At 32.1% G+C, this 25,000-nt stretch overlaps 1 protein-coding gene across 1 annotated transcript in view; it reads right to left on the bottom strand.

Moving 5' to 3' along the window:
* The window catches only part of LOC137634176 (glutamate receptor ionotropic, kainate 2-like), a 483,949-nt gene that overhangs the window by 79,641 nt on the left and 379,308 nt on the right, over nt 1-25,000 (bottom strand). Inside the window, exons 6-12 of the mRNA XM_068366444.1 lie at nt 23,111-23,164; nt 22,660-22,824; nt 20,759-20,911; nt 19,558-19,659; nt 11,879-11,980; nt 2,081-2,284; nt 1,254-1,358 (exon numbers count right to left, since the gene is read on the bottom strand). Coding sequence (XP_068222545.1) covers nt 1,254-1,358; nt 2,081-2,284; nt 11,879-11,980; nt 19,558-19,659; nt 20,759-20,911; nt 22,660-22,824; nt 23,111-23,164 — 885 coding nt within the window. The remainder of the gene's footprint in view (nt 1-1,253; nt 1,359-2,080; nt 2,285-11,878; nt 11,981-19,557; nt 19,660-20,758; nt 20,912-22,659; nt 22,825-23,110; nt 23,165-25,000) is intronic.

The following is a 25,000-nucleotide window of genomic DNA, read 5'->3' as shown; positions in this document are numbered from 1 at the left end:
AGAGTATAAAAAAGAACTTAAAAATTTACCGTAATTAAACTGGTGACGTTTATCCTATAATACTAGGAAATTTCAAGTTACCCAAAAAGCAAAATGGAATAATTTTACTGAAACGAATACAATCAAGCTCCGTTTTAATTTAACGTGATTAAACTGATGACGCTTATCCAATATTCGAACTAGGGATATCTATTAACATCATTGGAATAATTTGTTCATTATTTTTCTATATTCAATTTTGAGGATAAAAAGGTACTTCGAGATTTTCCGTAATAAAACTGATGACGCTTATCCAATATTCTAACTACGAAATTTCAATAGTTACCAAAACATCATACATTGAATTATTTCACTGAAATGAATAAAAACCAGCTCAGAGTTTTACTGTTGGGAATATAAAGTCTCTCTTGGCCTAACTAACTAGAAGAAACAAGATATTCTATATATGCAATTGTACACTCTTCGCAAGTTTGCCGTTAATCTAAAAGGAAAGTCACACGATACCTCCAGAACTTTTTCTCGTTCACTCATTTATAGAAAGAAAGAATAAAGTCACTGTTCTTCACACCTTAACATTTTATCACTAGGATTTGTTCACTTTCTAATCGAGGTATGGACTCGTTGTTTTCTACTTATTTCTAATTCTCGTTTTTCCTCACCTAGCAATTTTAGCCATCATACTTTCGCCTGGTATTCTTCCTTTGCTCTGTGTGATCGTATATTTATGCTATAATACTGATGATGACAATCTCGATGTCATAGGGAAAGATTTTTTTAACGAAAAACTTTATCTTGCAAGTCTGCTATCGAAATGGCAGGCCTTTCTCTCTCTCTCTCTCTCTCTCTCTCTCTCTCTCTCTCTCCTCTCTCTCTCTCTCTCTCTCTCTCTCTCTCATTCATCAAATTATATGATTATATGATATATATATATATATATATATATATATATATATATATATATATATATATATAAGATTAATAATTACATAATCAGGTATATAATACATACTAAATGCACACGCATGTCTATACAGTACCCATAAACACCATGCAAATACATGCTAACTTATCAAGTTGAGGGACTGACTGACTGACTGACTGACTGACTGACTGACTGACTCTCTCTCTCTCTCTCTCTCTCTCTCTCTCTCTCTCTCTCTCTCTCTCTCTCTCTCTCTCTCTCTCACACACACACACATACACACAAACACACAAGAGTGAGCTTGTGCGCTCTCTCGGCATGTACATCTTACCTTGAAAAGAATGGAAACGCCGAGATTCATGAAAGGTTTGGTGAAATCTATAACGCTTTCCCGAGCGTAGTTGATCGTCATGGACCCAACAGCCAAATCAGCTCTCTGTTCAGAGATAAGAGCAAGGATGAAACAGTGTAAGAATTATGCTAAAATGATTAGAATGATCGTCACTAATAAGTATAAAGTGTACTAATATAATCACGAGTTCCTTAAGCACTACATGGTTATTCCAAAATATTTTAAAGTAAGGGTACCAAAATCTTCTAATTACAAAGGCATAAAAAAGCTTAAGAACTCCACACAAGGCTTCGATGGAATACCTATGGAAAAAGGAGAGTGATGACAGGTACTCTATGTGATACTCAAGATGTCGAAAACAGCTGTTCTTGAATTCTAAAGATGAGTTCTACGAACACATGAAGTTCTAGTCCTTTGCTTTTCATAGATTTCTGAATAGCTTTTACTATTCCTTTTATGCAAACATAAACTGAATATTTGTATGGAAATATAAATTTCGGTTAACCGCTGTCAGTCAAAATTATGAACTGTGATTTTAACCCTACTTCGAAACATCACATCAAAGATAAATCACATTAAAGGTAGAAACTAATAGAATAAACTACTGTATGGCCTGCTTACATTACCTAAAAATAAGTCACGGTTAGCTGATCAACGAATATCAATTATGTCTTCAGCACTTTATGGAAGACATCCCATCCCGTCAATGAATCTATCTGAACACATTGAACTTACCTTTGTTGAATACAAAGCCTGTATCCCTCCTTTCTCGTTTGGGTAGCATTGTAAAAAGCACTGCTACTTACCTTATCCATAAGGCCCCTGACCAATCCATTCCACTCCCCGGTCTCGGTATCAATAAGACCGTAGAGACCGTCGCCTGAGAGAACAATCTCGTAGTCGAAACCAGCCATGCTGGAGATGTAGAGGAGGAGGTCCACGCAGAAACCCTCGTAACGACTATTGCCCGTCAGGTTGTGTGCCTCCCGGATCATGACAAAGGGCGTCTCCTACGGGATGAGGGTGGATAGGAGACAGGGGGACGCCAATTAGGTAGATTACTCAGCTAGGTGTGGGGATACTTGAGTACAGGTGGAAACAATGCCAGCTTAAATGCAAAGGGACAATAGGAGAGGAGAAAAGGAAGTTGCTCTCTCAAAGGTTCTAGGATAAAAAGATCTCTTTTTTTTTTCCCTCCACCTTTTACTTTCCCCTCTGAGAGGAAATTAATATTTGATGGTGAAAAGAATGTAACTCAGACACCAGCTAGCGCGGGACACTATGAATACGCTGTAAAACTACAAGCTATTTTTCGAGGGTCAGTCAACTCTATGGGTTGGTAAAACTACCGAATATTTCTACATACGAGTTAATATTACTTTAGTGTAAAAGCCTACTTCCCTCAGATCAACGGCATTTTTACCAGACGGATAAGCACTGTCGACGCGAAGTTGACACTGACATCTTGACTAAACAAACTAACCACACTCGCGCGAAGAAAGTTACTGTAGTCAGTTTGCCTTAGGAGGACAAGTTTATATAGAAGATATATTCGGTATGGATTAAATTTCAAAATCCATATCTCCCTTTACAATGTTCGTTTAAATGATTGAACCAGCATTCATACGAGAATCTCTAAAAACTAGTATTTTCTATATTCTTTTCCTTCTTCCAAGGCGCTTTATTTTCTCAAGAATTACATATATATGTAAATTTATAAATGCGGAAACCATTCTTTATAAAGACAACTACGTGTTTTGTATTTTTCTGGAAAAAACTTTCCTTTTCAATAACATACTTCCAGAGATTAATATTGCTAAACTTTTAGTGTTATAAAATTTATTGCTACCTTATATCCAGTGGATGGTCTATAAAGACCTGATTATCCTTCATGGTTGATTACAGCAGTGGTCAGTCCATTGGGTGAAATGACCGAACAGAAACCTAATGAGCGGAAAAGGGACCTTCTAAATCCTCTTGGACAAACGGAAAAGAAGAGTACTCAGGAAGAAAAGGTGAAGATTGGTAAGCTGTGAAAATCTTAACTTTTCGTTTATCTGATAATGCATTACAAAGTTTCTTACTAAAAATAATAATGTGAATAATAAGTTCCATTGTTATTTTAATTTCTTTTCATAAAAACAAAATAGATAATTAACAACCGCGAAATGGATAATACATAACAAGATTAGAATGATGATTATATATGAATCAAGAAAGATGTTTTGACAAGATCTTGTTTTCAACATCAATGTAAATACACAAGTAATATAAGATTTTCGGTTAAAAATAGTGTGACGGTGCCTTATGGTCTAAAATACTTCCATACAACTTTACACTTAACCGGGTAAAATAATTCGAAGGAAAGGTCTAAGAGATTTCTAGTATATATAATGACTCCTTACAGCAGTGCTATTTAACTAGCTTTCTAATAGGAATGGATTTAAATTGTTCAAATGATGCTTCTAAGTTAAACCTTAGTGGAAACTATTTTCAACTTTAATCAACTACTTGCGATCTTCGTACGCTGTGCAACTTTGGCTCTACTGTGAATATCTATTTCTTCCTTTAAAAGTGAAGACTGGTCCAGGTTCTTAATTACTGCTGGTAGCTATAAGGTTTTATTTTCTTCATAATTATGCCACGGGATGCCACACTGAATCGTTAGCTTTTGTCAATAGAAGTTCAAAAATAAGTATTAATGACGGTTCAAAAAAACGTCTGACAAGAAATTTGAAAAATGAAATTTTGAAGTAATCACTTTTTTCAGTTACGCCAGAGTTTTATAATTTTTCAATTTAAAAAATCAATTTTATAAGTAATCAAATATTTTCAGCTACGAACGAGTTTGATCATTTAAAAAAATTAAAAATAAAATTTTTTCAATGATCAAATATAATTTTCAGTTACGACTGATTTTGACCCAATTATAAACCCTTCTTTCCATTTCAGCCTTATCCATTGAACTTCCCTGACACAAGACACTGCTGTGGTGGCACCCGACGATCTACCTTATCACTAATGATGCGAACAAGACCATCCCATTCGCCCGTCGTAACATTGTAGCTGCCGTAACGGGCATTGGTCAAAGCTTCGATCTCGTAGTCAAAGCCAGTCATTCCAGCCAAACGTTCCAAGAGATCGATGCAGAACCCATAATACCGGGCGTTTCCGGTGAAGTTCTGGCTTTTCCGCACCATTACGTAAGGTTTCTCCTGAAAGGAATTCGAGTATGCAGTATGCAAGTCATTGGTAACAGAGGCGTGTAAAGGATTCTTAATTTATCTTCTTATGATGACTTTGCAGGATTCGATGGTATCGAGTTGACATTTCGTTGAGATTTCATTGTTTCATAATTTCTACAAGACAATATTCTTTATATCTTGCTTGAGGGTACACTCGGGCACACTATCCTATCTTATTTCCCTTCCTCTTGTCTTGTTAAAGTTTTTATAGTCTATTTAGGCAATACTTACTTTAATGTTGTTACTGTTCTTAAAATCTTTTATATTTTCGTTGTTTCCTTTCCCCTCTGGGCTATTTTCCCTGTTGGAGCCCCTGGGCTTATAGCATCCTGCTTTTCCAACTAGACTTGTAGGTTAGCACGTAATAATAATAATAATGATAATAATAATAATAATAATAATAATAATAATAATTTGAAATCTACTGACGAACACCCATAGGAATAAAATAATTTCATAAAGCAGAGTAACGATTTGGCTTGGGAAGCAAATACCTGCATTCCATTGAGAATTCTGACATAAAATGAGCTCCTATTTGAAACCAATAGCCGTAGGCAGCAAATATCCTTAGTGGGTGGAAAAACTCGGGAATTCGACGCTTTTCCGAGGAAGGCAAAATGAAGTTGGGTACAATTGCTCCCTCTGGATAAAATCTCGGCCAAAGATGACAAAGCCAATCCAACTTCCCCATCATTTCTTTCTTCCCGCCATTACCCCGGAGTCCATTTTCGATGTAACGAATACACTTTCTGATGGCGTTTACTTCAACGGCAATGACGGGAATCTTATCTTTCAAGGATATCAAAATACTATGAAATTCAACAAACTGTTTCTGATTTACTCCTCCCTTTAACGGTAACAAAATTATGTTGTCTCCTACGTTTACTCCATAAGGAGTCTTGTCTTTCAAAAACAGTTAATCTCAAGTATTCATGTGGAAAAATCATCCTTGCACGCCATACACCCATATATATATACATATATATATATATATACACACATGTATATGCATAGCTATATACATATATATACACACATATACACTGTATATATACACACACATATATATATATATGTATATATATTGTATATAGACATATATGTGTGTATACATACATATATATATATATATATATATATATATATATATATATATATATATCATCACCAGCCGTTAACAGTCTTACTAGTTAACTGCAGTAAAAAGGACTAACATGTCCTTCCAATCGCGTCTGTTTATGGTCTTTCTATACCAGTTTCTATATATATATATATATATATATATATATATATATATATATATATATATCCCTCCGTATATGTGAATATGGTCAACTGGTCTTTTTCAAAAGTTTTTGGCACTGTAATAGCTATTATGACCTCTTAATTTCCATATTTTAATATCTTATAGTATTTTTTAACAACCTCTGCACTGAAAGTCTTGAAATGGGAGAGGAATAAAATGGAGCAATTCCCATTTTCATGTTAGATTTAAACTCAAGCTGGTTAGAACACTGAAGTCGGGGTTAACCAACTACACTACTAAGTAAAAGAGAACTGAATTTTAACTCATGCATACTTATTTATCTGTGCCAAATTTTGAAGCAATATTATTAGAAATATAAAAATAAGTCATGTAATAATGAGTATTTATTTTATTTTAGTTTTAAAAGAGCCAGGTGGTCACACCTACCACCTCTAATGGCCTGTGACATAGCAACTTCTCTATTCCTTAATGAAGTGATATGCTTTCAACTGAAAGCTCTGAAATCCGAAAGTATCAGACAAGAAAACTTGGTGAAAAGAAAACGGGACAGGAAATTATTGGATGGGCAATATGCTGCAACGCCCAGATAAGGTGGATATGAGGGAAAATAAAATAAACCAATGGCGTTATAGCAAAACGATTGAGTTTGTGGAGTCCAGTTACAGGACATTAAAGAGGATCACGTATAAAGAAGTGAAGATATTAAAGGCGTGTTCAAGAACTTCAGGAATAGAAATGTTTTACTAAAGTTAAGTACAGACAGATAAAGGGAAAATAAAAGGAAATAAATTAATTGTAACTGTATAGAGGTGGAAGGATATTGAAGGTACCGAAAAAGGGGTGTTCAAGAACTTTAGGAATGAAAACATGTATTACTTGAGTGAAGAAAATAGAGATATAGGAAATTAATAAAATGATCTTAAAGATGAGTCCACTTACAAGGAGTTGGTCTGTGGAAAAAAAGTGTTGTGCCAACGGAGTGAATAATTTGAAGCGTCGTTTTATGTTAAAAAAGAAGAAGAAGAAGAAGAAGAAGAAGAAGAAGAAGAAGAAGAAGAAGAAGAAGAAGAAGAAGAAGAAGAAGAAGAAGAAGAAATATATGAATGATACAAGAATGGAAGTTATCTACTTGAATGTGAGAATGCTTGTAGAGGTGTACGTTCAGGACATAAAACTGACAAATAAGAATACTGATAATAAATGGAATTGCAAGAGAGATGTTATGCTTTATAATAATACTGCAACAGGGAGTGCTGAATGTGTATAAGGTAGGGTTGGAAGAAGGAAAGGAAGGATTTACAAGTAATGGGTGAACTACCGAATATCTTTAAAAAAAAATTCAGATGCGGTATATAGAAAATATACTAAATATCTTTTTCGCAGTGTTGAGACCTACTTATCCAAGGTTAATGCAAACATCACAGAAAGGATTCTGTTGCATGTTGTAAAGGTGATAAAAGTGAATGTATTATCCATAGGAAGTATCCTTACTTACTACACACAATAAAGTGAGGTGGCAGATATTTAATTGAGAAGGTACAAAATATAACAGAATGATGATTGAGTGAGAGAATTTTGATTGTACACAACGAAAATATCATCAAGAGGTTGTGTAAAAATCTAATGGGTAAAAGCAAAATTTATGCAGTATGAATGTATTTTAAGAAAAGATTATGATGAATTGTGTCGAAAATGGATGGTGTAGACTGTAGAAAATGGTTTCAAGAGAAATGTCGAGATCTATTATACCTATATCAACATTTGTGATAAGATATGTTTATAGGAGAGTCAATAACTTTGAATAAAAGTGGGTCTCTGGTAAATGTGTGCATGTGTCAATGTTTGTTTGATTAAAAATATTGGGGAAAGGATGGGCCATGTAACTGTAAGAGTGAGGCACACGTAAATACGTAGTAAATGGAACATAGAGGATCACTTGATGTTTGCACTTGATTTGCTGTTAGTTAGTGATGGTGAAAGTGGAGAAATAGTAATAAATTTAAGCGATAGAAAAGATGATAAAAGAGGTGAAGAAATCAGAAGAAAACAAGAGTTACTAGATGAAGCAAGAAATGTAGTTGCCACTACAAAACATCTAGAAGAAATTACAATGTAAAAAAAATGACGATGCTTAAAGGAGCTATCAAATGAACTTTCGTATTTTGAAACCGAGTTGTGGATGTTACATATAAATAGAATACCATAGAGGAAATTCTAGAAAAATGTGTACTGTATATGGCAAGTGAGGAAGATACTCAGGAGAAATAGCGATGAATAGTGCTGTAAAAATGTTAACTAAACTGAAAAGATGGATCAGGCTCTTTTATTCGAAACAGTAGTAAAGTACAATTAATTTGTTGTAAAGGGATATTAATTCAGCAGCTTTCAGAGGAAGAAAGAGACGGACACCTGCAAATTCAGGTCCAACAGGGCTGTAATAAGAGGGATTTGAAACTCGGTCAAAAAAAAAAAGATTATGTGTAAAACTTTGTAAATTGAGGAATGCGTGTGGGAAATGGGTAATTATTTTCCTGCTTTTGAGCATCTTATATGTGTACATAATATTATGGAATTTGTTGGTTTTCTTTCCTGGAAGATTATCCTTAACTCAATGGCCCATAATTAACGTGGCAGTTAATGTAGCACACAAGTCTGACAAAAAGGGTGCATAAAAAACAAAGATATACACAAAGATATAAAAATGAATAAGAAAACCTGCTTTTTCAAAACCTAAAAATCCTAAATTACGGCGAGATAAAAAGTAAACATAAAGGGTAGAACCGTTTGTCAGGACAAAACAACAACAACAAACAAACGCCCAAAAACAATGAAAGAGCTAAAGGACAGAAGTCCCATTGATCTCTCAGTGTTACTGACTCTTGGCAACAATGGAAATCAATTTCTTTTTTGTCCTTTACCTTTGCCTTCACATGTAGGCATTTTTTCTTATTTCTTTTTTCTTGCGAATATTTCTTATCTTTATTACATAGATTTAGATTTTAAACCTTGCTGGAAGGGATTGAAGACTTTATGCTTTCATTTCAATATCAGGAGAGAGTAATTTCGGTTTTTACAGTTTCTGTTTTTTAATCTTCGCTCTACTTCAGGAGACTTTATGATAGGTATTGCCATTCCCAATATAGAAGTACATATATACCACAAATGTATATATATATATATATATATATATATATATATATATATATATATATATATATATATATATATATGTATGTATATATATAAAACCAAGTGTATTTTCCAGACACCGATATAACAACAAAGAAATCCAGAAAAACTTTCCCCACATTTTTTTTTATACGATCCAATTTTTTCCTTTATGTTTACTTTTCAAACTTAGCCATCTTTTATTTCTTTACTGAAATATATTGTACGGTTTGTTTTTATTGTAAATTGGATAAATTTTATGTATGGTAGAACATATCATTTTATTTTCATTGATTATTATAGTTTATTATAGTTTTTATCCTTATTTTATAGGTGCACTTTCGATTTTTTTTACACCAACCTGCACTCTTTTTCTACATGACTAAACCCTCTCACCCTCTTAATTTCTTACCCTTTCAGTACTTCTTATGCTACATACACTATGTAAAAATGTATCTCTACATTTTCTAAGTTTTATTCTTTCATAGTTATTCTGAATACACACTTAACTTCCATAGAGGAGAGTTGACTTAGCATTTACTGATGAGACACTCGGTTTCCTCTTAATCTATTGCACACATCCTGATACCTTCATACCTTCATATTTTTTATACTCACCTATCCTCCCATCATTTGTTGTGTCTATTGCTTCCATTCCACCATAATTCTAAATTAACATTCCTTGTCCCAACTTCCAGCTTGGAATTTACCGTAATAACCTCCTCCTTGCTAACGCATACTCTCAAATTTCTCTTTTGGAGAACTTATCTATTACTGCATCTTCATTCAGTACTGTATCATCTACAAATATCCTTTATTCTACATTCCTTTCATAACCCTTCTTCTTACTCCTCACCAATGCTGTTCTTACTTCTTGCATCACTCCAAATAGCTACCCAATATGGAGACATAACAGAACACTTGCCTCAAATACATTTACACACCATACCAGCCAGTCTCCCTTCTAAACTCTATTGTTGTACAAGCTTCACTTCTTTCATTAAAACATTTTACTCCAACTAGAAACTAGCTTTCTTTACAATACATGGACAATAGTCTCAAGAATGACTTTAAATACCATGACAACCTTTATCTTGTCTAATGTAAACCGCATACAGATTTTATCCTTACTTTAAAGCTACTCATATAATTCTTTCTTTACACCTGATCCACACATCCTCTACTTTGTCTAGACTTACACTGTTCTTACTCTATGAATCCTTCTATCACTTTTATCAATAAAAATACTACCATATACCTTCACCAAGCAAAGCTATATTCCCATAATTCTTATAGAGCCCATCATAAAATTTTCTTCCCACACATTTTTCTCCTCCAGACGTAAATTACACATCTTGATTTATTCCTTAATCACGTTTCCGCCACCAACAACTTCCACTAACGTCTAATTCCTTCAATGTCGAATGGCTTTTCATACTTCAACCTTTTAGTCGCCTTCCTTACTTCCTCAACAGTAGCTTATATAAGCGTTCACATAACCACAACAACCACTTCCACTTTTAGCTTACTCAATTATATCAGTCTTTTGTTTTCCATATTTAACCAAGCCTTATGGTATTCTATTCTTCCACCATCGGCTATGTTCTCTTCAGAGAGCATCTATATTTTTTTCATTTTTATTCTGAAATTTATTTGCCAATAATCTTGTAATCTGCATTGTCTTTTTTTTAAATAATTTTATATTTACCAAGTCTGATAACTATCACCCTGAAATTTTTGGGTTGTAGAATTCCATTTCATGGCAACCCCCTTAACCTTACCTCTACATAAATGTAAATGATCTTCCCTTCAGCTTAGCAACAGCATATAAAATACTTTTTATTCCTTCATCACAGTTTCCACTTTCCCAAAAATGCAAACACTTCCCACTGACTCTAGGACCCCATCCTGATTCTAACTATATCAGAGATTCCCCAAACTTCTTAAAACTTGAAAGACCATTTTCACACATTTTCTCCTTAAGTAATCTTCTTACTTTCACATATCAAAGTTACTTGTCTTGATTGCCCCTACAGCACATTTTTCTCACTATCCTCTCTAACCTAAACTTCCGTCCATCTTAGCAATTGCTTTAACCAAATAATTATCAGATATGCAAGAAAACGCTCCTCTTTTCACCATTATATGTATTGTCTTGTTCTTCCCTTTTCTCTAAAGTAATGTCTTATCTAAAGAATCTCTTCTTCCCTCTCTTTTTCTCAAGCAGAATTGGAAATATCTTAGTTATATAAATCATTTATTTCTAACTAAGGTAATGCTCTAGTCAACAAATGCATAAAAGGCTTTAACACAGCACCACCATTTGCCCGTTTTTGCCAAAAGTTTGAGTTTGGCTTCTAGATTGGTGGCTTCTAGATTGGTAAGGAAGAACACTTATGATCACTCAACAACGCACAAATATAGTGCAATATAATATGATATATATATATATATATATATATATATATATATATATATATATATACATGCATAAAAATCACAGGGAAACGTGATATTCAGATGCAAAAAAGCAAAAGAACCACAGGGAAAATGAAAATAGGAAATATAATATTAAGTCCTGACTAGCTTCGTGATACATCTTCAGTCCTCTGAAGAAGTATCGCGAAACTAGTCAAGACTTAATCTTATATTTTCCATTTTCATTTTCCCTGTGGTTCTTTTGCATATACTGTATATATATATATATATATATATATATATATATATATATATATATATATATATATATAGAGAGAGAGAGAGAGAGAGAGAGAGAGAGAGAGAGAGAGAGAGAGAGAGAGAGAGAGAGAGAGAGAGAGAGAGAAAGGTTAAGAGCAGAGGTGAAGGAACTGACAAGAATGAATTACGATGATCGTTTCATCACCATTATCTGAGAAGCGATCGCCCTATGGGCTATCACTTACCTCTATAGTGATGACTTTGAGAGTTATGTTGGGCTTCCCTCCTTCGAAGAATGCCTGGTGATCGGTGATGTTGATTTGGCTCTCTGGGGTCCATTCTCCCACCTACAAGAGGAGAAAATGCGGCATTATGTTCCCTCCTTCAAAGTGAATTAAAGTAAATTACAATTGGATAAGGCAAGGCAATCTTTACAAACAGACAGGCATTATGTAAAATGAAGAGATATCGACCCACGGATGAGAATATCCTAAAAAAAAAAAAATTGTATTTCAAAATGTAAAAGAAATAAAAAAATTACTTTAAAAAAGAACAATAATCATGATAGTAATTTCTTGGAATATGATCAGAGGCTGTCGAGTTAACTATTATATGTAGATATTTGTTAAAAGTGTGTGTCCGTTATATGGAATAATTATTAGATGCATACTTTTCGAAAATAGATGCAGAATAATAAATATCCATGTAATTAATATAAAACAATAAATAGTCTTGTAATTGAAATAAAACAATAAATATTCTTGTCATTGATATAAAACAATAAATATTCTTTGTAACTGATATAAAACAATAAATATTCTTTGTAATTTATATAAAGCAGTAAGATATATATTATTGTAATTGTTATAAAAGAGTATAATAAATGTTCTTGTAATTAGTATAAAATAAATATTCTTGTTATTGATATAAAACAATATATCCCGATATTATGTCATTAATATTAATACTAAAAGGATAAAATAAAAATTAATTCGAAAAATAGATAAACATTAATCAATGTTCGTAAGTATTCAAATTATTAAAGCAAATAATTATCTTCTAATTTTACTTTCAAGAGATTAACATCTACAATGATGGTTAGAAAAGGATTCTTGGAATCATATGGTAGATTAGAAAAAGATTCTTGGAATCATTTGGTAGATTAGAAAAAGATTCTTGGAATCATTTGGTAGAATGATTAGAAAAAGATTCTTGGAATCATATGGTAGAATGTTAAGAAAAAGATTCTTGGAATCATATGGTAGAATGTTAAGAAAAAGATTCTTGGAATCATTTGGTAGATTAGAAAAAGATTCTTGGAATCATTTGGTAGAATGTTTAGAAAAAGATTCTTGGAATCATTTGGTAGAATGCTTAGAAAAAGATTCTTGGAATCATTTGGTAGAATGTTTAGAAAAAGATTCTTGGAATCATTTGGTAGAATGTTAAGAAAAAGATTCTTGGAATCATATGGTAGAATGTTAAGAAAAAGATTCTTGGAATCATTTGGTAGATTAGAAAAAGATTCTTGGAATCATTTGGTAGAATGTTTAGAAAAAGATTCTTGGAATCATTTGGTAGAATGTTTAGAAAAAGATTCTTGGAATCATTTGGTAGAATGTTAAGAAAAAGATTCTTGGAATCATATGGTAGAATGTTAAGAAAAAGATTCTTGGAATCATTTGGTAGATTAGAAAAAGATTCTTGGAATCATTTGGTAGAATGTTTAGAAAAAGATTCTTGGAATCATTTGGTAGAATGTTTAGAAAAAGATTCTTGGAATCATGTGGTAGAATGTTAAGAAAAAGATTCTTGGAATCATGTGGTAGAATGTTTAGAAAAGATTCTTGGAATCATTTGGTAGAATGTTTAGAAAAAGATTCTTGGAATCATATGGTAGAATGTTAGGAAAAAGATTCTTGGAATCATTTGGTAGCATGTTTAGAAAAAGATTCTTGGAATCATTTGGTAGAATGTTTAGAAAAAGATTCTTGGAATCATATGGTAGAATGTTAAGAAAAAGATTCTTGGAATCATGTGGTAGAATGTTTAGAAAAAGATTCTAGGAATCATTTAGTAGAATGTTAAGAAAAAGATTCTTGGAATCATGTGGTAGAATGTTTAGAAAAGATTCTTGGAATCATGTGGTAGAATGTTTAGAAAAAGATTCTTGGAATCATGTGGTAGAATGTTAAGAAAGATTCTTGGAATCATTTGGTAGACTGATTAGAAAAAGATTCTTGGAATCATATGGTAGAATGTTAAGAAAATGATTCTTGGAATCATGTGGTAGAATGTTTAGAAAAAGATTCTTGGAATCATATGGTAGAATGTTTAGAAAAAGATTCTTGGAATCATGTGGTAGAATGTTAAGAAAAAGATTTTTGGAATCATTTGGTAGAATGATTAGAAAAAGATTCTTGGAATCATTTGGTAGAATGATTAGAAAAAGATTCTTGGAATCATATGGTAGAATGTTAAGAAAAAGATTCTTGGAATCATGTGGTAGAATGTTTAGAAAAAAGATTCTTGGAATCATTTAGTAGAATGTTAAGAAAAAGATTCTTGGAATCATGTGGTAGAATGTTTAGAAAAGATTCTTGGAATCATGTGGTAGAATGTTTAGAAAAAGATTCTTGGAATCATGTGGTAGAATGTTAAGAAAGATTCTTGGAATCATGTGGTAGAATGTTTAGAAAAAGATTCTTGGAATCATGTGATAGAATGTTAAGAAAGATTCTTGGAATCATGTGGTAGAATGTTCAGAAAACGATTCTTGGAATCATATGGTAAAATGTTAAGAAAAAGATTCTTGGAATCATGTGGTAGAATGTTTAGAAAAAGATTCTTGGAATCATATGGTAGAATGTTAAGAAAAAGATTCTTGGAATCATGTGGTAGAATGTTTAGAAAAAGATTCTTGGAATCATATGGTAGAATGTTTAGAAAAAGATTCTTGGAATCATATGGTAGAATATTTAAAAAAAAGATTCTTGGAATCATGTGGTAGAATGTTAAGAAAAAGATTCTTGGAATCATGTGGTAGAATGTTTAGAAAAAGATTCTTGGAATCATGTGGTAGAATGTTTAGAAAAAAAGATTCTTAGAAACATGTGGTAGAATGTTTAGAAAAAGATTCTTGGAATCATATGGTAAAATGTTTAGAAAAAAGATTCTTGGAATCATGAGGTAGAATGTTTAGAAAAAGATTCTTAGAATCATATGGTAAAATGTTTAGAAAAAAGATTCTTGGAATCATGAGGTAGAATGTTTAGAAAAAGATTCTTGGAATCATATGGTAGAATGTTAAGAAAAAGATTCTTGGAATCATTTGGTAGATTAGAAAAAGATTCTTGGAATCATTTGGTAGATTAGAAAATGATTCTTGGAATCATATGGTAGAATGTTAAGTAAAAGATTTTTGGAATCATGTGGTAGAATGTTTAGAAAAAATGATTCTTGGAATTACGTGGTAGAATGTTTAGGAAAAAGATTCTTGGAATCATGTGATAGAATATTTAGAAAAAGATTCTTGGAATCATGTGATAGAATATTTAGAAAAAGATTCTTTAAATCATATGGTAGAATATTTAGAAAAAGATTCTTGGAATCATGCGGTAGAATGTTTAGAAAAAGATTCTTGGAATCATGATAGAATATTTAGAAAAAGATTCTTGGAATCATATGGTAGAATGTTTAGAAAAAGATTCTTGGAATCATATGGTAAAATGTTTAGAAAAAAGATTCTTGGAATCATGAGGTAGAATGTTTAGAAAAAAGATTCTTGGAATCATGTGGTAGAAAATTTAGAAAAAGATTCTTGGATTCATGTGGTAGAATGTTTAGAAAAAGATTCTTGGAATCATATGGTAGAATGTTAAGAAAAAGATTTTTGGAATCATGTGGTAGAATGTTTAGAAAAATGATTCTTGGAATTACGTGGTAGAATGTTCAGGAAAAAATCTTAGAATCATGTGGTAGAATGTTTAGAAAAATGATTCTTGGAATCATGTGGTAGAATGTTTAGGAAAAAGATTCTTGGAATCATGTGATGGAATATTTAGAAAAAGATTCTTGGAATCATGTGATAGAATATTTAGAAAAAGATTCTTGGAATCATATGGTAGAATGTTTAGAAAAAGATTCTTGGAATCATGTAGTAGAATGTTTAGAAAAAGATTCTTGGAATCATGTGGTAGAATGGTTAGAAAAAAAAAATTCTTGGAATCATGTGGTAGAATGGTTAGAAAAAAAAAATTCTTGGAATCATATGGTAGAATGTTTATTATGAAAAATATGGATCATTTAAGGACGTAGAGGAGAGAGGACACAAAAAGGGAGGGATGAAATGTGAACGCTAACATAAATCCCCTACAGGAGAAAAGAGAAGGATGATAAGGGAGAGGAAAGTTGACGAAATTCATGGAACAGGGAAAGTGTAGAAACAGAAATGGAGGAACTGGTTGAAACTGTATTAGGAAAGTAATGGTTGTTTATTTAAATGTTTCTGAAAACACCAACTGTTCAAAACAAAGATAAGGGAAGGGAGGACGCGCAAACGAACGGAGTGGAGTGAAGAAAAATAATGAAGGATTTGGGAGTATAGTATAACCTCACACAAAAAGGATAAAAATGGGGAAATTTCATCAGATATATTATCAATAACAAATTATGAAGGTGAGAGGGGCGCGGCGAATAAGAGAGGATGAACCTACGATTGAGATGAAAACCTTTTGGAATGGGGAAGAGGAAAAGCGAGACATTAAAAGGATCTATGATGATAGAAAGAATAAGAAAAAGAAGGCATAACTACTTTATGACAAGATAGGAGCAATTAGTATAATGAACCTCATTAATACTTGCATTATTCGAAAGAACACCAAGCGGAAGCAAACATTTTAAATTTCCGCAATCAGTCACAGTAACTTCGCTTCATTATCGCCAATCAATACTGTTTCCTTCACGCAAATGCATTCCAAAGTAAGTTATAATCTCACTAATTGTAATTTCACTAATTTTCACTTATCTATATAAATCTGCGACACATTTTCGAATCAAAATTTCCGGTGAAGGTAGGTTCAGTCAAATCCAAATGTGTCTTTGTTGATCCAATCAGTGAATGAGGTATATGGTAGTTAATAAATTGGTTGTAGTAATGGATGGAAAATGTATAGGGGCACTGAATCATCCCCGAATAATTGTTGAGAACCTATTACCCTGTCTAATGGAGGTATAATTCACTACTCATAACAACTACCATCACTAAATTCTTCATTTTAAATCTTCAGTCAAGTATTGATCACATAGACCTGTTACTTCCTCTATCTGTCACAATGACACCTAACTTTCTCTTCACTATCCGGACAATGCCAGCCACAGATCCATTGTGCTGAAGGCAACACAACTATTAGTGAAGCTGAACATTTCAGTGTTTCAAGAGACAAAATAAATCTATTTATAAAAAGCAAAGTGGGAAACATAGGATAATTTATTCAACCATATAGATTTTTTTTTATTGTATGGCTATGTATTGTGCATTTCTAAATGAATGCTTTTCTAAAAACATTTTTTTCGCATTCTGACATTTTTCAAAAATGTCCAGACAGACCCTGATATACCAGGCAATAAATAAATAAAATCTTTTAGGCATAAAACCACAGCAATGTAATTTTCTTAACGACAGCCTATTTCTCCGAATGGCTTAGTTTGAAAAGGAATAAAAGAAAATTGCTCTCTTTCTCTCTCTCTCTCTCCATCTCCGTGGCCTCGTAAAGAGAGTGCTATTGTGTTCGGCCCAGAAACTGGATGACCTACGTTCAATCCCTGAACCGGACGAGTATGGACAAAATACCAGCGTTCCTTAAAAAATAATCGGTAAATAATTGATGACCTAAGCGATTAATTAAGTACCTAGTTCTTACTAGATTGATGTGGATCGCAACAGAGAGTCTGTCGAAATTTGTATCATAAAAGAGAGAGCATTTAATTCTATTCCTTATAGAAAATATGGTTTCTATTACTTTTCTAGTTCATCTGAATTTACATACATATACATGCAAATATGCATACATAAATATCTCCAGTAGAGTGGGTGTCCCTCACCTAATTCATCTTAAATTCTCAGCTTCAAACGAAATGAATATATATGTATATACATATTTATATATGTGTATATATATCGTACTCAAATGCAAACAAATTCCTACCTCATACTGGGATCGAACCCTAGTCTCTTTAAGTTAAAAAAGTAAGATCACTGTTAATCATGCCACCAGAAGCTCTAACAGCAATCGGAACCTAAGTGCTATCTGCATTTTAGGATTTACCTGGCGAGACCACTGTTTTGCGAGTGTTGGCCAACTTGCCAACTCACCAGGTGGCCTAATTGATATACAGGTATGTTAATTCGAAGTTGGGGAAAACTCGTTGGTAGGATAGACTGTTGTCTTATCAGATAAATCCTGAAATGGAGGTAGCACTTGGTTCCAACTTCTTTTAGAGCTTTTGGTGGCATAATTGATAGCGGCCTTGCCTTCCATTTGAAAAGATTCGGGTTCGATCCCAATATGAGGTATATATTTGTTGTCTCTGCAGTTTCATTAAACATTATCTTGGTTTTACTCATTTTCATACCTACATTTCTGCTTCCTCTATTCAAATCTTCTATTATCTTTTGCAGTTCCTCCCATGATTCAATAAATAAAACTATGTCATTTGCAAATCCTAAGTTCTTAAGGTAATCCCCATTAATGATGAGTCCTACATTTTCCCAATCTAAATTGTTAAAAATTTCTTCTAAGCTCGCTTAATAATTTAGGAGATGGGGTCTCCCTGTTTAACCCCCTTTGGAATCGGAATTATCTCACTATGTTTATGTAGTTTTAGAATCACAGTAGTTCCAATATGGATATCTTCAAGTTCATCATAAGTGTAGTGTTCACTAGAAGTGATTATGTGACAAAATATCTTTAAAATTTCTTATTTGTTGCTTTTAAGGTAATTGATATTAGATTTCTTTTAAATTTCTTTTGTATCAGTGCACTGCCATAATTTATGGATAACGATTTCTTTGTAAATATGTCCGACAAACGCCATTAGCTATTAGCTTAAACAGTTGTCGGCAAAAGATTTGAATTACAAATTCCGTTTTTTTTTTTTTTCAAAATTCTATCCCTGAAGACAAGATATAGAAAACTAGAAAAGTGTTGCCTTAAATTAGTTAAAGCCAAAAGTGCTTCAGTATTTTATGAAAATTGTCTAAGAGAAAAACTATGCCCACAGAAAATATATATATATATATATATATATATATATATATATATATATATATATATATACATATATATATATATATATACATATATATATATATATATATATACTTTTTTTCTTCCTGTTTTTAATAGCAGAATGTGTGTGCCTTACTTTCCTAATTTCAAAGACCAGTATAAGATATCGGTACACAGAAAAAAAAAGAAAAAAAAAAGAAAAAAAAACCTGCATTATGACATTTTTTCGTCCCCCAGTTCATCGTATTGATACGTCGCAAACACATTAACGGTTTGGAATGATGAATGCTACAAGAGGGCCTTTACTTTGCGGAAGATAATACGAGTGATGTTTTATATCTCACAGAGAAATATTTAATGTAAATACATAATATATGATATTTGACGGGCTACAATTTATAGCTATAGAGTATCTGTTTCCTTTCAATTTAATAGGCTAGGTATGTACTTAGGATGATAAATACCTAAGTAATGAGTATGGAATAGAAATGGATTGAAGAGTATTAGAAATGATCTCGTCATTTTATATTTACAATATTCGTATTAATGTCAATGCAAGGCAAATGTAATCTGAGTGTTCTAACATATGACACATATGACAAATGATGATTTCAAAGGAAAAAAGCAACACTTACTTTGTAGAGCTTCTCCATCCTCAACTTCAGAATGTCCAACTTGAAATTGGTTCTTTTTCCTTCAGTGAACTTGATGGGACCAGTAACACCGTCATACTCAACCTGTCGACAGAAAAGTCAACATCATTTTCAAAATGTCCATCATCATATAGAAAATAACCGTACATTGGAGAAATCACTATCGTTTTCTCACTTGCGTGTCATCTTTATACATGAAGCAAACACACTCACATTTATTATATATATATATATATATATATATATATATATATATATATATATATATATATATATATACAATGTCTATATATAAATATACATATATATACATACATACATATATATATATATATATACACAATGTATATATATAAATATATATATATATATATATATATATATATATATATTTATATATATACATGCATATATATATATATATATATATATATATATATATATATATATATATATATGGGCGTGTGTGTGGGAGGGGGACGCGTTGATGATGTGAGTGGGAAGTCGTGCGAAAATAGACATAAAAGATCAATTTAATGGTAATAAACTTGCAAAATCAATAAAATTTGCATTTATATTATGTGTTTGCATGAACCTATGTCGACCTTCCTTTTGAATGAGGCGGTATATTCATAGCTGACAGTAATTTTATATACATATACATATATATATATATAATATATATATATATATATATATATATATATATATGGGATTGGAAAATAAATATACTTACGTTTGTCACCTACTTGAAATGCTATTTGAATTTTTAGGAGATTTTTAATGGAGAGAAGGGTAACATGAATGATTTAGAGAAAGGTGTCAAAATTTCAAAAGCTAAAATGATCTATAGGAAGAAATAACAAAACTTGGTGTCTAAGATGCGCCTTCATTTCAAAATCTATTAGTGGCGTCAAAGCATCATAACAACATTGAGATAATCAGGTTATCAATTTTGTATGTAGAGAACAGGTTTCAAACTTGAGCATGTGACCATTACCTTAGACGCTGCCGCTTTTTACCTTAGATTACCTTAAAACTTTTCCAATTTCCTTAAATTTGAAGCTAGTAAAACCAAAATTACCTTCAAATTATCATTACCTTATAAATCAATTTGAAACCATGCTAATTACCTCAAACTAAGGTAATTACCTTAAAAGTTTAAACCCTGAATGAGACTTACAGCGTTGATATAATTGAAGAGGGACGATCCGTCAGGCCAAGGCGTTTCCGATTCACAAGACAGATTGGCCAAGCTTAGCGTTGCTGAACGCTCCAGTGCGTGCAGACCTTTGGCAAAAACATTGACGCTGTCGAAAATGAGAGCAGGTTCTGCCTGGAATGGAAAGACGAGCAGGATAATGGCGGTCAAGGGTTGATATATCGATGCAGTCGCTTAGATGGAAGTAAAATGGACATCCTGAAGTAGGACCGAGAATTGCGAGTTGCTTACTTTGAATATTATTATTATTATTATTATTATTATTATTATTATTATTATTATTATTATTATTATTATTATTATTATTACTAGGTAACAACCCTAGATGAAAAACAGGATGCTATAAGCTCAAGTGTCAACAGGGAAAATTAGCCCAGTGAGGAAAGGAAATAAATCAACTACAAGAAAATTAATGAACAATTAAAATAGCATATTTCATGAACAGTAACAACATTAAAATAGACCTTTCATAAATAAACAATAGAAAGAGACATGTCAACCTGTTCAACATAAAAACATACGCTACAACTTTGAACATTTGAAGTATTGCAGTTTTGGGTGGAGGAACTGGTCTCAACAGTTTTTCAAATACATAGTATTGAAGGAAATTTCTGTCTTTTGGTCAGATTAAATCACCGAACTGTAAAAAGGTTTAGTACATAGTGAGAGGCAACAAGTTAAAAAGGCCCAAACTGAAGAAAACGGACCTTTGGTTAAAGTAGGATTTCACAATTCTTCAAAATAGATTAGTTATTTTTTTTAGCATATTTTGGTTTGTTTTTAATGTCTTACTGGAGGGACGTGGTCCAATTTCAAAACCAAATCATAATAAGTAATTTTTCTTCTGTAATATGATTTATTATTGAAAGGTACTGTACTATAAAAGTTGTAAACTTGAGATGCTCATTGTGAAAAGTGTTTTAATCATTGCTCATGTAAGGGGACCTGGAAATTCCGATTTCTCAAAGAAAATTATCAGACATCCATGACACGAGCTTGTAAATAATTCTTAAAATAAACAATACACCCAGTGAAAAGCACATCAAAAGAAACAAATCTTTAGTAAATAATAAGAAACCGATTACTGCAATAAAAGTGTTAATTCACTGTTTCCAGACTCGGACATATAACGTAAGAATGAATTGGGCGTTGGTTACTGTTTAGCCTGCTCATTATATATATATATATATATATATATATATATATATATATATATATATATATATATATATATATATATATATATACATTGTGTGTATATACATATATACATACATAAATATATATATGTATATACACACAATATATATACACACATATATATATGTATATACACATATATATATATATGTGTATATATATATTGTGTGTATATACATATATATATATATATATATATATATATATACAGTATATATATATATATATATATATATATATATATATATATATATATATATATATATTCACACCATGGCAACAGGCCAACAAGTCTTTAAAATTTCAAAAGTATAAAAAGTAAATTTGTGAGAAAGGGAAAATGATCGGTACAATAAGATTTGAGAAAATACGAGATGCAAAATAAAATGGTAAACAAAAATCAACATATCTGGGCAAGATTTCAACTAAAGAAACTCAGAGTATCAACATCCCTAATCCTTCAATGTTGTAGACTAGAAATAAAACGTAAAAATATATAAGATATTTAACAAGAAGCCCCATTTTAAAAAGATACACACTCACATACAAAACACACACATATATATACACACACATATATACCGGAATATAAAGAACGGAATAAAGAGTTCAAGGGTCAGTTTTAAAAGAGCAGCAGGAGAAACAGATTCTCATAGGCCTACCTGGATGATTGTCGACTTATTAAGAATCGAATGTCCAATGGGCTGGAACTTCTCCATATCCTTGAGGGTCCTCTTAACGTGGCCATTGTCTGTGTCCACCAGGCGGAAGGCTGTCATGTTAACGAAGTTGTATTTGAAGTCTTCCAGATCAAACGTTTCGATGTCCTGGAGGAGAGGGGAGATATATTTATACATCTTAGCGCATCTTAGTGAAGCTGAAGTACTTTCAGTCACACAGACTTAGAAGAACAACACTGATATTGCTGCAAAGCTTTTATAGACTTTGAGATTCAAATAAAGCTAATATACTGCACGGATAATAAAATATTCCCTTTTTGTTTTGAATAAAATAATGGTATAGGGACTGAATTTCAAAGTAAGTTTATTGTCAAAATATTCGATGCAAGACTTAGAGTAACATTTTCATTGGCCAAATGAAATTCATACTTACAAATGTCGTGAAGAGATAATGGTATCTATAGTCATTCATCTGTAACTGTAGCAACTAAAAAGAAAAAATGAAAATATTTAACTTTTCATTTCAGTATCCGTAATAAACTCAATTTTATTAAATTCTTCTATAATCATCAAAGACGTGAAATACTTTCACCCTTATTTCAAATAGAATACTTATCCACTGCTATATGAAAAATGTGAGGAAAATGGTATTCATTTAGCATCCATAATTCAAATTCTTACATGAATTTAAGATGGAGGAAACGTGTCAAAGCCGAGAGCTTACGTTTCAAGATCAATTCTAATGGCATTGATTTAAAGGCGATTGAAAACCTAAAAGCAAAAGAAGCAGATATCTGCTTAATCCAATTATCTCTCTCTCATAAAAAACTAAAATTTTTGAATTTTTCAGACTCAAAAGCTCTCTCTCTCTCTCTCTCTCTCTCTCTCTCTCTCTCTCTCTCTCTCTCTCTCTCTCTCTCTCTCTCTCTCAATGTCATATAAAACTAAAACTTTCGATTTTTTTCGGACTCAAAAGCAGTATTCTCTCTCTCTCTCTCTCTCTCTCTCTCTCTCTCTCTCTCTCTCTCTCTCTCTCTCTCTCTCTCTCTCTCTCTCTCTCTCATAAACACCAAAACAACTCTCTCTCTCTCTCTCATAAACACCAAAACAATTAATCTTCAGACTAAAAAGCGGTAACACATACGGACGTCAAGAAAGAAGGCATATCATTTAACTTCAGATGTTTGAGAGAAAAACTCAATGTCCTCCCAAATAATGAGCTTGTCTCTTCTGATAACAAACAAGCAAATAACAGAGGTCCTCAAAATCTGGTTAATTATCGGAAAGCCATGCGAATGGTTTTGTCAAGAATTTACCAATGCTGAGGGCAATTATTATTGTCAGGTTGATGATAGATATATACCATTCAGGTGAGACGCGCTCGTAAACACCCATTCCTTGCGATACATCGGTCAAAGGGACAATTAAGGCAATGACGTCAGCATCCATCAACAAAAGACGGATAGAATAGCTGACAATCAGATAGGAGTTCGCAAAGGGAAATGGAAGATGTATACAAAACTGAAGAAAAGAAGATTATCGTTTTTTTCGTATCTCAAGTTAAATATTAAAATGAAGAAATGTAGGTTGTCGGTTTTTCATATCACAAGTTGAATATTAAAAGAAGGTTGTCGGATTTTCCGTATCACAGACTACGAAAATGATAGAATGCGCATTGACATCTCCTTAGGTAATTTATCTAAGCTTTTTATTCTGTAAAATCTATTTCCAAAATTCCCTTTGTGATCCTTTGCCTTCCTCCTTTGTTCATTTACTTATAAATGCCTATGGCTGAGTAAGAAAAGAACTGTCAAGAAAAAATACTTCATTTTTTGTGTGTACAAAGACTGTAAATTACATTTCCCACTGGTATGACTGTAATGAAACCTCCAACCTTTCTCAAGAATTTAATTAGTTTTTAGTGAGTGTTGACCATTCTGCTACGAAAACCCGTTCCCAACAACATTACACCGAAATGGAGCAAACAATACGAACCACTCTCTTGTGAACAAAGTCAACCAAGACTCTTTTGAGACAAAGTTTATTTTCGTGTAACTTGTACAGAAAAAAACGGTCATCTACTATAATTTTGATATTCAATTGATATAAATCATGTGTATCATAATGACGGAGCAATAAAAAAAGAAATGGGCGTGAAACAGACATAGGACTTATTTTGAACAATGTGTAAGTGGAACGGGATGAGGAGCAATGCGGTATTATTGGCTATTTAATTTTCTTAGTTTTATAAGATCATGGTATTAACAGTACTATTATTATTATCATTATGATGATGATGATTATCACTATTATAATTACAAGC

Source organism: Palaemon carinicauda, chromosome 44 (assembly GCF_036898095.1).
Source record: "Palaemon carinicauda isolate YSFRI2023 chromosome 44, ASM3689809v2, whole genome shotgun sequence".
Taxonomy (NCBI): Eukaryota; Metazoa; Arthropoda; class Malacostraca; order Decapoda; family Palaemonidae; genus Palaemon; species Palaemon carinicauda.
Note: the sequence above shows the minus strand (reverse complement) of the source record. Positions and strands in the feature narration are given on the sequence as shown.